The sequence below is a fragment of the Musca vetustissima genome, unplaced genomic scaffold, assembly GCF_032173495.1.
Source record: "Musca vetustissima isolate MV318-11 ecotype Yass unplaced genomic scaffold, APGP_CSIRO_Mvet_v1 utg31836, whole genome shotgun sequence".
In the NCBI taxonomy this organism is placed as follows: domain Eukaryota; kingdom Metazoa; phylum Arthropoda; class Insecta; order Diptera; family Muscidae; genus Musca; species Musca vetustissima.
In genome coordinates, this window is record NW_026880642.1 from 129,747 (window position 1) to 145,443 (window position 15,697).

General features: G+C 32.8%; 2 protein-coding genes across 2 annotated transcripts; both read right to left on the reverse strand.

Moving 5' to 3' along the window:
* Positions 1-4,545: 4,545 nt before the first annotated feature.
* On the reverse strand, positions 4,546-8,540 carry LOC133326381 (sodium channel protein Nach-like). The gene is made up of 8 exons (XM_061535032.1): positions 8,458-8,540; positions 8,166-8,388; positions 6,028-6,158; positions 5,583-5,965; positions 5,371-5,515; positions 5,197-5,300; positions 4,627-4,718; positions 4,546-4,581 (listed from the first exon to the last, which is right to left on the reverse strand). Exons 1-8 carry the CDS (start codon positions 8,538-8,540, stop codon positions 4,546-4,548), a joined length of 1,197 nt encoding a protein of 398 aa, XP_061391016.1.
* A 2,363-nt stretch (positions 8,541-10,903) lies between these two features.
* LOC133326382 (serine protease grass-like) lies at positions 10,904-14,591 on the reverse strand. Its single transcript, XM_061535033.1, has 5 exons — positions 14,546-14,591; positions 14,272-14,479; positions 11,517-11,710; positions 11,310-11,408; positions 10,904-11,220 (listed from the first exon to the last, which is right to left on the reverse strand). Exons 2-5 carry the CDS (start codon positions 14,406-14,408, stop codon positions 10,904-10,906), a joined length of 747 nt encoding a protein of 248 aa, XP_061391017.1. The 5' UTR covers positions 14,409-14,479; positions 14,546-14,591.
* Positions 14,592-15,697: the final 1,106 nt, after the last annotated feature.

Genomic DNA, 15,697 nt, shown 5'->3' on the forward strand with positions numbered 1-15,697 from the left:
TAAAAGTCCAAATGCAATCGTGGCATTGAAGCAGCACGATATGATGAATGAAATGCAGGGTAATGATGCAGCGCATTTATGTAAAACGACAGCAGCAGCAGCAACAACAAAAACATCAGCGAGACCACTTCAATTTCCTCAAGTGACTTTATCTATTAATCATTAATACATTTTTATTAAGTTTTAAGTTTCCAATTTAGAGAGATTGTTATAGAGTGAATTGAAATTTTATTTGGAAGAAAAGTCAAGGTTGTTAATGACAATTGTAAAATATAATTATATATGTATGTCCAATAGCTCAAAGCATTGTTGAATGCCATTAATGATATTGAAAAGATAATAAAATTAAATGGTTTAATTAATATAAATGTTTGGGGACAATATTTTATTTGTGTATGTATATTGTATTTTAGTTGCTATTTATTTACAAATATTGTAATTAATATAGAAATTCAGTTTCTTATTTACATACTTTGGCTTTTGTATTTTTTTACTACCAGACACGTACATATATTCGGTACTCTATTTTCCATATATTACCAAAATCCGTAATATACCTCAATCTCTGTTCTTACTTTTTTTTTTGAGTAATTAACATTGTACTTCGATTTTTACTCTTCACAATTAGATTGTAAATTGTTATCCGTTTCGTGGCTTCAAAAGAATGGGACTTTAATTCGACATATGTTGAACTAAGGGGGGCAAATTATGAAAGTCGATATAGATTTGTTTATGTATTTCAATTTCGTATGTCCGCATTCGATATCGTCTACATTTCGTCGAAATATGTATTCCTAAAATAGTAACGTGAGTGACCGACATAACAATTCAACAACGCCCAGGGATGAGGGTCATTCTTGGTCCGAAGGTGTCAGAAAAGGCTGGAAATTCGTATTAGAACGACACGAAAAAGTACTAAATATGGTACCATTTGTATTGGCCAACCGGTAGATCTAGAGAGAGGGACTATATTTCGTAGCATGTAAATGAATAGAGCTATAAACTTGAAATTTGGAATGTGAATTAAGGTTGAGAGGTAGGGTCGATATAAAGGGTGGTTTTGGAAATGTGTACTCATGTATACGAAAAACACTAAAGAGTACTAAATTTAGTATAATTTGAAATTGGAAGAGCAATAAACTTGTTTTGAATTTAGGTGAACCGATAGAGCTTGAATGTAGGTATGGGGTAAATGGGAAGTTTAGAAAATTCGTATTTATGTATACTAACTTCGGTACAATTTGAATTTTCGATAAACCGATAGAGCTGGAATCCTGAAATTTGGAGTTAGAATCACTTTTGGGGTGTAGGATTAGGGTAGGTAGGAAGTTTTGGAAATTTCTAATAATATGTACTAAATGGTATTAATTTGATACAATTTGATTTTGGACGAACCGGTAGGCCTGGAATCCTGAAATTGGGAAATAAGATTCCTATTGGATTGTATGATGTATGAAATTTTACGCATGTGTACTAAATTTATTACAAGTTGGACTTAGTTCATCCGATAGAGGTGGAATCATGAAATTCTGAATAAAAATTACTTTTGGAGTGTAAGATTGGAGTAGGGATATAGTTTTGGAAATTTGTACTTGTGGGTACTAATTAGTACTAAATTTGGATTTAGGTTAACGATGGAATTTCGTACATATGTGAACTAAGAGGGCACTAAATTTGGTTCAATTGGGCTGGAATCCTGAAATCGGGCTGGAATATATGATTTCGATTTATATTGCTGAGGTAGGTTCTAAATTTGGATTTGGTTGAACCTATAGACTTCGAATCATGAAATTTGGAATTAGTTTTGGAAGTAAGCACAACAAGAGCACCAAAGGTAAGAAATGGTACCAAATTTAGTATAGAGATAGATTTCTGTTGCGGTCAGAATTGGTGGATACTGTTAAGACATGGAGGTAGTTTTGGAAATACGTAATATAAGAGAACGGATATACTAAATGGCATTAACATTTTAACTATGGTCGATATTGGTATGTAATTTGATTAGCTCTTTTGACTTATGCAGTTTTCACAGAAAACAACATAATACATGTCTAAAAAGTACCCACATTCGCGAAGTAGCAGATATATGTTAGTGTTCGATAAAAACTATTGAACGTAGTTGTAATAGGTATCGAAAATAAAAAACCAACAATAAATAAATGATTTAATCAATAAATCCCCCAAAATTTTCCAAATTTCCATTCATAGTTATGTTTTAATCAGAGCTCCGATTTGCTCGATTTTACTCGCGAGTGAAAAATACTCCCGAGCGGGAGTAAGTAAAGAGTACGAGTTTTTTAGGGAGTATACTCTCCACTCTTTTATTTTGTTTGGAAGTGCTCGCGAGTACTCCTTGTTGAAGAAAAAAAGTGTGAGAGAAAACGTTCGAAATAGAGTAAGAGTTCACTCTAAGAGTGAAATCGAGTGGACAAATAAATTTGGTTGTTTGGTTATTTGTGTGTGTGGGGAGGTAGATCATTACAAAAATGAAATGACTTACATAAAGAGAACGCAGAAAACGAGCTTGTTGATGCATGCTTTCCCAGCAGTACTGCAAACCAAACATCACAAAGCAAACAAACAATGCACACAAACAACATCAAGTAAAACAACGGTATCACAAAAAAAAAAAAAATTATAATAAAAGAGTACTCGGCAAGAGGGTAATCTGCTCGATTTCGAGCGTATTTCACTCCCACTCGAAAACGAGCGAAGCACCTCCGCTCTTATTTGAGTGACAGAGAAAAATAGAGCAAACTCTATTTACTTTTTCTACTCGCAGGAGTACCAGAGCTGCCAGATTTGACGATTTATCGTCATTTTGACGATTTTTTGGTCAAAAATTTAAAAATGACGATTTGACGATTTTTGCCGAAAAAATGACGATTTTTGGTCATTTTAGTAATATTGCAATATTTGGGTTCGTTTTTGTTATGACAACATCAAAAATGTATAAAGCGAAAGAAAAAGTAAAAAGAATATGAATATTTGGCATATGTGTGTGAGGTATACTTTGTATTGTTACAAAGCCAACAACAGTTTACGTTTACCCAGATATATGAAAAACTACCAATCAGCTGTGCCGTTCTCTGGGTAGACAGCAACAAAACAAATAAAAGTTAATGGTTGTTGTTTTTTGACACGGGCAAATAAAAGAACATTTTTGAACGGAAAAGTTGTTATATTAAATTTAAGTTTTAATTTATACAAAGTTATTACAATTTTAAGAAGATTCGATTTGAAAGCATTTTTAAAATTGTATATATGATAAGTCCCACGTATATTAGTAATGAAAAGAATAATTCATTTTTCGATTATCCTTATGGATATCCACATTTTGTGAACGAAGATGAAAAACAAAAATTGGATTCAGAATTTCGCGAACTAAGGTTATTTCGTTTTTGGAATGCAATATTTGATTTGAAACGTGGTGATGGTTCATATGTTTTTCCTATAATAACTAAATTTGTACGGAAGGTAATGGTATTACCCCATTCCTCAGCAAATGTTGAACGTGTTTTCAGCCAAGTAAATCTTAATAAAACGAAAAGTCGAAATTCCCCCAATAAGGAATCAATGGAGAAATTTATACCAAAGATTATTTAAAAGTTAACAAAACAAATTGTTATGATACGTTAATTAAAACCGACATGTTGAAAATGATTAACACAAATATTTCTTTTCAAAACGAATGACTTTATTAAAGTCGAAATGACTATTCAAATATTTATTTATAAAATAAATAAATTTCTTGATTAGCTTTAAAAAACGTGTTTAATAAATTGAATACCTTTTTTATGTTCCTTTTAATAAAAAGATATATTTAAATATATCTAAATGTGCGTATTTAAATTTTTGACGATTTTTGATAAAAAAATCGTCATTTTGACGATTTTCCCAAAAAAAAATCTGGCAGCCCTGAGGAGTACTCCCGCTCGAATTCGAGCGAGTTTCACTCTTTATTCGAATTCGAGCGAGCATTTCGGAGCTCTGGTTTTAATTATTTCTGACCAATACAAATCCATAAAAAGTCCATCTCTAACAAAAACTGAAACCAGAGGGTCATGCACAATATCGTAGATAAGTGATGATTATTTTAAGTTTGAAAGAAATATTACAATGTGCGTATTTTGTATCAAATCGGAAATTCCATACAGCTGTTATTAGATTAACAAATTCTTAAAATGTTGACCCTTCGTGATAAGATGGAATGGACCGATGGGTCCCATCTTCGAACTTGATTTAGAATTGGTAAAATACGATTATGTGCAGAGTTTTGCGTCGAATCGTTCGCTTAATATTATATTTGTGAAATTTTAAATTCTCTGTGGGAGAGATACCCGAAGGAGTGGACCTATAGATCCCATCTTTGGACTTTGTATAGGATTTACGTGTTCCGTTAGGAATTTCCATCCAGATTCATTATAATTGTTTACTTTATTTAGAAAAGTTACTAACTGAATATTTATTTTTAAAATTAAATTTTATATATATTATAAAATGTACTAATAATATAAATAATACTAATGCAACATCAAATATATATTAACTAGAATTTAATATACACAAATATAATGTTGTCTATACTCATTAACTTAAATGTTATTTAAAATAATTAAAAATTACTCTCCATCTGTATTCCCACAAGAGAAATATCACTTCGACAATGCGTATTAGTGAAACGTTGAAAAATAGACCAGCCAATCCTCCAAGAGAAACTGAAAAGAATAGAAACAAAATGTATGATTAGAAAACATGTATGGAATACAAATCAGAACAGATTCAATCTGTGTTCTAATTAAATAAATGCAAACATGTAATATTATGAATGTGTATTAAAATATGTAAATTACCCAACAGATATCGACTGTAAAAGTATACCCCTAACAAGCCACTCAGTGTCCTAGGGAGAGCGTTCTATACATAAAAATATATTGAAAAATTTGTATTCTCAGTCTATATAGGCGCTTCGTCTGTCTCTAGGCACTAAACGAATTGAACTAGTAGTTGGAAAATGTGTTATATATATTCGGGTTTAGGAAAAGCGCAACTGTTGGAATTTTGGCCATGGTTTTCAATCGAATTATGCGGTATTATTATAGGTCCTGTTAATATATCATATATATAATGACACCTCTCCTACACTTTCAGTAGCTATTGTCCTCCAGTCATGTATTTAATTATGAAGAAACTTACTTAATAAATCCAAATTAGTTTTCGAAACTTTTCGCACATAGCGCATGGTTGGTAATTCCGCCAAAGCAATACGTATTTTGGTCATATCCTTTTTTCTCTTGCCACTTCTAAAAAATATGAAATATTTTTAAAAATAATTTGATTAAATAATAAAATTAAAATGCCACACTATACCCTTCTGAATTAAATATAATATTATATTCTGGTTCATCACAAGGACTGAGGCAATCACACTGGCGACGTTCCTCCAATATATCATAATAAAAATCGGTTAGACACATAAGTCCCTCATAGTCACACATATGATAGTGAGGTGATCCTGAAATATAGACAATATTAAATTGATATAATAAAAAATATAATTTTAAAACTTCATTGCGGTTTACCTTCCTTTGCCAAAAAATGATTACTGCAATTGCAGAATTTCAAATGTATCGAAAATGCACATTCCACCACACATGTCGAGAAACTATAAAAACTATAGAGTTCCAAATGCCTCCCTAATTCAGTAAGCTCGGTAAAGAAACGACACTTCCGTTCCTCCATATCAATACTATCCAAACTGGGATGATTGTAGACTTCCATGGCAGTGATAATAATTTCTTTATTCAAACCCAAGAGCACCGTTTCGCGGATCATACCCTCTGCCGTGAGAAATGGTATTTCAAAGGGTGAGTGTAGAAATAATTGTATATCAGCAGTTACTTCAAAGGTTAGGAAGCCGGCGCCCACTTCACGATTATTTATATATTGGATTTCGGAAATTTTGCTATAATATACGAAAGGAAATAAATACGTACGATTGTAGGAAGAATAATAAAACAAACTTACTTGGCTTGATTGGAATTGAAGGCGAAACAGAGTCCATATTCAGTTCGCAGTGGTTGGAAGTGGTCACAACATTCAATAAAATTGTTGTTGTATTTGCAATTTCCAATCAATTCCGTACAGTTGCTGCGAAACTAAATGAAAATAGAAAAGGTTCTAAATACATAATTGAAACCAATAGTAAAATGATCAAAATATTTATAATTAATTCGGAAGAATATCCAAAAAAATCATGTCATTCGGAAATACGTAGGATGTACAGCATTTATATATCGATATCTGAACCAATTTAATACAGACTTGACACATGTCATTCTAAACTGAATTTCGTACCACGTAAAATTTCTTGTAAATCGAACAAACTTGGGTCATTGGACGCCATTTATGTAAACTACGATGAAATCTATATTGAAATCTGAACCGATTTAAAGGGAACATTCTGGATTCAGGGAGCTCTGAGAAATTTCGTGCCAATCTAACAAACTTGGGATCTTTGGTGCAACAATTGAATTAAATCGTATGGAAGCTATGACGTAGGGCATGATAGATTTCAAGCAACGAATCTGATTGGCTAATACAACACGGCAACTCGAGGAGGAATTAGTATTTTCCCATCCCATAGCCAATGACATTATTGGACCACACCAATGTGGCTTCAGACCTGGCAAATCTACCATAGACCAGATTTTCACTCTGCGCCAAATTATGGAAAAGACCCACGAAAAACTCATCGACACATTCCGTCTATTCGCTGACTATAAACCCCATTCGAAATTATATATGGAAGCTATAATCTGAACAGATTTTTACCAATTTGTTTAGATTCGTTCAATTATATGAGCCGTGCCAAATTTGATGACAAGCGGATTATAAAGGAGATCTGAACTTATATACACCGCACATGCAAAATTCTTTCCACTCTGCGGGAAAAAATCGGCATAAGCCTTAAAAATATCGAAAACCTGGCGGGACATTTACTCAAAACATAGACCAACACCCTCGAATTTTATTTTCAAAGAACAATGATTTTCAAATCATAGCGGTGGGACCTTTATATGGAGACTATTCCTATATCGAAAAAAATATATAGAAAGATGATTTTCAAATCTACCATACCATAGACCAGATTTTCACTCTGCGCCAAATTATGGAAAAGACCCACGAAAAACTCATCGACACATTCCGTCTATTCGCTGACTATAAACCCCATTCGAAATTATATATGGGAGCTATAATCTGAACAGATTTTTACCAATTTGTTTACATTCGTTCAATTATATGAGCCGTGCCAAATTTGATGACAAGCGGATTATAAAGGAGATCTGAACTTATATACACCGCACATGCAAAATTCGTTCCACTCTGCGGGAAAAAATCGGCATAAGCCTTAAAAATATCGAAAACCTGGCGGGACATTTACTCAAAACATAGACCAACACCCTCGAATTTTATTTTCAAAGAACAATGATTTTCAAATCATAGCGGTGGGATCTTTATATGGAGACTATTCCTATATCGAAAAAAATATATAGAAAGATGATTTTCACCCTAAAATAACCCACAATTCCTCATTATAGCCAATCCGGTGAGAAAATTATGCTTAAATCGTCAAAATATCTATATATGGAGACTATTTTAAAACTAACCCCTCAAAAAACGTAAGTTACCTAATTATATCACTTCGATGTGGAAATGTGGCTAAAACCTTTAAAATGCTTATATTGTATAGGTAACAGTATATTGAGTCTATGTCAAAACCACATCTTCTAGGAGTATTTCCAAAGCACTATCTTGAATACAGCGATCTCTATCGGGATTTCAAATGACAGACGGTCATTGCTAAATCAACACAGAATTTTATTCTACGGGCCTCCGAAGAAAATTTGGAGAGGTTGCAAACGGAATGTAAAATTTAACACACATTTCGTCTTTTGATGAAGGATATATAACTACCTGGACATAGGAATGGTCATTCGTAAATCGTTTAAAAACAATTAAGTATATCCCTTAAAATAACTTCGGGCATATTTTATTTCCTTCGGCATGTTACATACAGATACAGAGATACCCTGTACCAAAATTAGGTGATGGTGATGTCCCACAATATTTTGGAAGCTCCGAAAAAAAGAACAATAACTTACCATCGACAGCAATTGCGTAAAATTCCGTGGACATGTTATATTTTGACTTTCACAAGCGTCACACGAGGTGCAGCTACCTTGAAAATAGACAATTTCACCAACCACATCGTCCAACAGCAAATCATGGTCGACACCGAAATATTGTTCACTCAGATCCCATAACTTTTCACCATTATACAACTCACATACAGTCACGGCCGGAAAGGAGGTATTCCAATTTAAACTTCCATGGAGAAAAGGAACATTTTATAAAATCAGGAATTTAATTGCTGAAATTTATTTCTTTACTTACAACAACGTATCCAAATTAAATGATATCTTAGTGGTTTGAAAATTATTATATAAACCCGTGCTGATATTTAAATACAATGGCATTGCAATCCCCACAAATGTTAAATAGAAAATCCTGAAATTTTTTGATTATTTAATATTTCGATTTTTTTGTATTTTTCTCTCTCACATTTTCGGTATAATTTTCAGTTTTTCCTTCCAGTTCATCTTCCGGTAACGTTCGTTGTTGGCAACTAGTTAATGGAATTTCCATAACTGTTTTGTTAGCCAAATTTTTCTGTTTTGTTTTCAATTAATACCCAACACCAAAATAAATGTCAACGAACCAATCGCTTACCACAACAATGAAAGCGTTATTAGGTCAGGAAGCGCAAGATAATAAGGACAACAATTAAGGGAAATACCAAAGTAGCCACTAGTGAATGGTACTACTGTACATTATAACATAAAATTTCACAAAAGTATATATGGGAGCTATATTTAAATCTGAAGGGATTTGAATAAAATTTGACACTTGTTTAAAAAATGTACGCCTTAGAACCTGCATTGAGGCTATAAAAATTGTTTAAAAAATCCACGTTTTAGAGCCGTGGATTTAAAAAAGCCACGTCTTAGATTCTGCAATGTGGCTATACAAGTAGTTTAAAAATCCAAGGCTTAGATTCTGCAATGATTCTATACAAAATATTAAAAAATCGAAGTCTTAGATTCTGCAATGAAGCTATAAAAATTGTTTAAAACAATCCACGTCTTCTAGTCTGCCAAGAAGCTTTTTAAATTGTTTAAAAAAATCCACGCCTTATAGTCTGCTATGAGGCTATAAAAATTGCTTAAAAAATTCACGTGTTATAGTCTGCCATGAGGCTTATAAAATTGTTTAAAAAATCCACGCCTTATAGTCTGCCATGAGGCTTATAAAATTGTTTAAAAAATCCACGCTTTATAGTCTGCCATGAGGCTTATAAAATTGTTTAAAACAATCCACGTCTTCTAGTCTGCCAAGAGGCTTTTTAAATTGTTTAAAAAAATCCACGCCTTATAGTCTGCCATGAGGCTATAAAAATTGCTTAAAAAATTCACGTGTTATAGTCTGCCATGAGGCTTATAAAATTGTTTAAAAAATCCACGCCTTATAGTCTGCCATGAGGCTTATAAAATTGTTTAAAAAATCCACGCTTTATAGTCTGCCATGAGGCTTATAAAATTCTTTAAAAAATCCACGCCTTATAGTCTGCCATGAGGCTTATAAAATTGTTTAAAAAATCCACGCCTTATAGTCTGCCATGAGGCTATAAAAATTGTTTTTAAAAATTGTTTAAAAAAATTCACGCCTTATAGTCTGCCATGAGGCTATAAAAATTTTTTAAAAAATCCAAGGCTTTAATTTTTTTTAATGTCAAGTCAATAGCCATTGCAAAGTTTCGTGTCTAAAAAAGGGATTATTCTTCTGGACTCGGCTTTGATGTAGCCCTATATAATCCGATTTTATTTTTTTCGCATTTAGTTGGTGGTGGTTGAGAATTCATTTTAGATGTTATCTTTTGACAAAGAGCAGCTAGTAGCATTACAAAAGCTATCAATACATCCAAAAAAAGTGATAGTTAGGTACCATTATTCGGTATTTTTGGCACGTTTTTTAGCCGGATTGGTTCTCATTGGGTGTCAAATCTTCCTCCAAAAATGTGCCACAAAAGAGCGCGCCATTTATGAAGTTTCCGAACGATTGGTATAAAAATTTCGTCCAGGTCGAACTTAACGTCTGTTTTACTTCTATTCGTTTTAACTAATAAGTTAGGGACGTAACTAATGGTATATTACTAGTGCCATGTAGTCAATGGCCAATACAACATTTAATTGCTTTAGTATGGTTAAACATATGCGGATATATTAAATGTATTATACACACACAAGTTAATTTTTGTATTATCCTGTGCTGTCCTTTACGGAAACACGTGATTTGTAACTCCGACTCATTAATGTTAGAGAATTAAATTAACGTAACCTGTTTGCTTTAATAATTATGTTCTCTTTACAATGGTATCTCAGAGTCGACATAATATGAGAGAGGGCATTAATAATTTCCAGCTCAGTATTCTCTTTAGACTATCATTGTAGTTAGAATTATTCACTATGTCGAATCTTCATTGTTTAGCATAGACGTTGATAAAAATCGGTTGCATTTCTCGACGCTTATTTCCCTGAAGATGACTGCCGAAGACTGTCTTAATATTGGAAAATAAAAAAAAAACAAAAAAAAAAAAAGAAAACTAACGATTTTTCAATTGACCTACAGCCCAACAAAATCCACAAAAACTAACATATCACAGGTCAACAATAACAACAACGTTATATTGTTGTACTATAAAAAATTTACAAAATTTTGTAATTAATGTAATTGTGTTATCGTATAATCTTTATTTGTTGAAATGTAAATGTTTTTTTTTTTTTCAGCGCACAATATGATGTGTTATCCATGGCATAAAATTGCTAACATTCGTATAGACACCCGGCAAATTTTGATTCAATATACAAGCATTACGTCCCGATGCCACCACGCCGTATTGTATAAAACGCTTTTTATCTTTATATGGACCGAATTGTATCAATGGACCACCACTGTCACCGCTACAAGTGTCACTGCCAATTACGTCGTCACCGGCACACAAATGACGCGTTTCACTCAATTCAATTGAATATTTAACGCTACACGTCGAGACGGGTAATTGGGTGACTTGGGCTTTAAGTAGAATGTTTGATGTACTGCCTGTTGAAAAATGAAATTGCAAAAAAAAAAATATATATATATATATATATTATTAAAATTTCTTACAAATATATATCGTTGTTACATACCTCTTTCGGTAAAACCCCAACCGGCAATTAGAAAATGATCCTCTGGTCGTGTCTGAACAACATTCACATTAATGGGCAGACAAATTGGTTCAATGTGTTCTGTGGAAAATAAAATGACAAACATGTATAACATAAATAAGTTATAATTAAAAAAAAAACAAAAATATTTACTTGAGAATAATATATTTGAAAACAATTTGTACTCACTTTTAAATTCAACATTACGATCCAGCTTGATTAGAGCAATATCATTGACATGTTTCCGTTTGTTGTACTCAGGATGTGTTACAATATTTTCAATGCCAAAATCTTCCACCGGTGGATTACACTTTATCTTTGGTCCCGTCTTCATGCAATCCTGTACTGTAGATATGTCGTGTTCGCCTAGACGAACACCAATTCTAAAATAAAGAAATAAAAACGGTAAGGAATGTTCAAAAGCCTGTGATATCCTAAATTTGTTATTATAACCCACAGTAATATGTATACTGATTAAGATTTAGCTTAATTAATTCTTTTTGGTTCACAAAATTTCAAGAGTTGATTTAAATCAGGATACACTACAGACAATTTTTTTCACTATGAGATGGGTATTGAATATAACTAAAAATGGGTCTAGGGATCTGCAAATATTTCAAATGATACGAGACATTATATGCCGACGGTTTATTCTTCTCTGAAACCTCCTAATGTTGGCCGGGCCGAACTTTTTATACCTTGCATCAAAATTCCACTATAGATCAGATTTTCATACTGCGCCAAATACCAAATATGCAGGATAAATTTTACTGGCACAAGGTAAGCAGTTAAAGTCGGAACGGACCTATCGGAGCCCTTCAATACCGAAAGAGGAATTAGACAAGGCGACAGTTTGTCGATATAGAACTTTGAACGAATTGAGAAGGAGTCTGCCAAAGTGTAACTAGCAGTAAATGGTGAGAAGACTAAGCTGAAGTCCAAGTAGACCCAACCATACTCTACAAGACGTTGATACTACCCGTGCTATTGTATGGATCTGAAGCATGGGTATTTGCGCAAGCAGATGAGGCAGCTCTTGGAGAGTTTGAGAGAATAAGAGTCTCACATCTGGCTCTGGTATGAACTATGATTATTGATTTCGCTAACAGAAGTGCCATTAACATGAAATTTGATGAAATAAAATATGTGAACCGACTTAGATCAATCCATAAACATGTATTTCGTTTGTTACAATGGGTCAAAAATATCAAAATGCTCAATTTTGTACGATGTGCAATATTTTATGTCAATATTATAAACATGAGGAGTTTGGTGCACCCTTTATTTAAATTGGATATAAAAAAAACTATATCCAAATATGAACCGATTTCAACGAAACTTGTCACAGATAAGGTTATATACTAATTTCTGCAGGTTTTGTTCCTTATGACCATATTTTGGGTCTTACTTAAAATCGGGCGAACATATATATATGAGAGCTATATCTAAATCTGAACCGATTTTCAAGAAATTTTACACACATCATTCTAGACTCAATCCAGTATGTTATGCCAAATTTCGTGCAAATCGAAAGATATATAGGGACTTTGGTATATCATTTACATTATATCGGGCGAAAATATATATGGGATCTACATCCAAATCCGAATCGATTTTCAAGAAATTTTACACACATCATTCTAGACTCAATTCAGTACACTATGCCAAATATCGAGCAAATAGAAAGATATATAGGGACTTTGGTGAACCATTTATCTTAAATCGGTCCAAAATATATATGGGATCTATATCCAAATCTGAAACGATTTTCAAGAAATTTTACACACATCATTCTAGACTCAATTCAGTACACCGTGATTTCCTTTGGTGATTTCATGTACTCGTCAAGGGCTTCAAATCGGTTAGTGCAGTGTTATACATCACCAATACCATAAGGTAATATTTGGTATACAAATTGTGTTTCTGTCAATTATTAATCCACCATCGTTCATGTATTTGTTAAGAAAGAGAATAAAAAGGTGTGTTAAATGATGACGCAAAATTCAGAAACAAATTTGCAAAACACCCAAACATATAAACATGTATTTGATTGTGGTTTGATAAGTATTTTTAAGAATGGAATTCCCAAAATACATTTCAAATACCTGAATTGCTTTGCATTTTTGTAGGTTTAGGTTTCAGGTGATAGGGAAACCCCCAAATTATCAGTTATTTCTTATGTGTATGTATGCACACGCATATGACTAATACGTCTTTGTTTATTGTTCCAAGTTCTAAATTTTTAATGTGAGCTTTGCTTTGCCACAGATGGAAAATACAACATATTAAAATATTTTAATTGAATACTGTATCAAATGGAATTTTAATGTTGTTTATAAATATGTATTTATTTTAGTATTTAAAAAACATAAAAACTTCATAATTATAATTTTGAACATGTATACACCCCAAATTGGTCATTCTAAATTACAGACTATTTGGTTCAAATATTTAGTAAAAGCCCTAAAACATATATATAATGTTGGATGTCGTACATATTAATTTCAATATATTAAAGAAAATCAGTAAGGTCTCAAATTCATTGGGAACTTGAAATTCGGCTTCTACTCAGAAAATTTTCAATATGTGACCAAAGATTCACATAGCTCCTTCCGTTTTCTGTACATTTAAGGTCCTTGCCAATTTTTTCCAGCAATTATCTGCAATTTGGTATTTCGTATTCTCAGATAATAAATAAGATCCGTTTTTTGCCTATATAAAATACTAAGTTACCAATTCTATGTAATTTCAGTTTGTCACAAGATTATTTAATTCCGAAATATTTCTTTTGTAATCGAGCGCCATTAAAGTCGTGCAGTCAAACATCGAAAATTCGGTGACCCATTTTCATTACAATTATAAAGAATATCATTCTCTTTAATATAACCAAAAGTAGCCTGATTTCAGCATGACTTCAAATATTGTAAATTCAATATGTACTTACACTGGATCCAGGGTATTGACACAATGTGCCGCCGTTAGAATATAACGTTGTGTTATCAATGAACCACCGCAACGAAATTGATCACCAGAAGGACCACGATATTTTATTAATGCCATCCATGGAAATTCGTCCAACATTGTTGCATTACCACCGGCAATGCGATTTCCATTATCCGTCCCACAACGCAGCCCATTTAGTATATCAAAACCTTAATAGAAGAATATGAACTAATTTAAGATATAATATTCTAAAAAAACAGATGTTCCTGACAAACCTGCTGCATTCAATTGTCTGTGAAAATCTTCCGTGGGATTTAAATATAAATTATTTCCTGTTAATGTTGTTTGTTCCGTTGTTGGCCTAAGAATTGTATCGGGTTCGCAACAGAGACGTACCTAGAAATAAAATTGCGATTAGATGAATTGAATGAATAAATCGTGTATTAAATATATCAATCCTATTGCAGAGATCCCATTAAATTCATACATATTTATGACTAGATGTCGATCTAGCAATGTTCGATGATCGAGCACGTATTATTACTTTGGTATAGCCCCCATATAACGATACTCACAAATATTATATATTTTATAAATTTTGTAGCGCTTCAATACCGAATGACTATTCTGACCTTTTCCTGCTGGAAAACAGCATATGTTACTCGCCTATGCCGACGACATCGACATAATGGGTCGAACGAATTGATCCGCCAAATTTTTAAAATTACTTCCGTTTGGTTCAACTTTTTATACAGTCCCACGCAATCAATCAATCTTCGAATATTTATACCCTTCACCACACTGTGGTACGGGATATTTTGTCTTTGTGCATATGTTAGTAACTGGCAGAAGGAAACGAGATAGACGGTTCCTTTCGAGAATATACATAGAATCACTTAATATGTCTGTCCATATTAAATTGTAAACAAAGTAATGATCGCATTTATGATCCGAATTGGATGAAATTTGGCACAGCTCATTTATTTGGCCCAAGGACGAACCCTATTGAAATTTGGAAAAATCGGTTCAGATTTAGGTACAGCTGCCATATATCATCGATTTGCATATATCATCATATAGTTGGCCCAGTCCGACTTTACTACTTTCCGTACTGGTTTTAGATCATGAACTATACATTAGCATAGTCTCCTACCAATACAAAACGTCACAACCGATTTATGGACTTTTGAATGAGGAGGCCGAAAATAATGAAGTTTTGGTTTTTTACTAGTATTAATTTAAAGCACTTCGAATTGATTTGTTATTCATCCAATTGTCAGTACCGCGACGCAGTTAAGAAACACACAATATATTTCTGATACACATATCCCTATATCATCTGCATTTCCGCAATAACATTAGGTCGTATCACTATATATAGCATCAAAATCACGTTTTTTATTTCTTTCACATACTTACAATCTTGT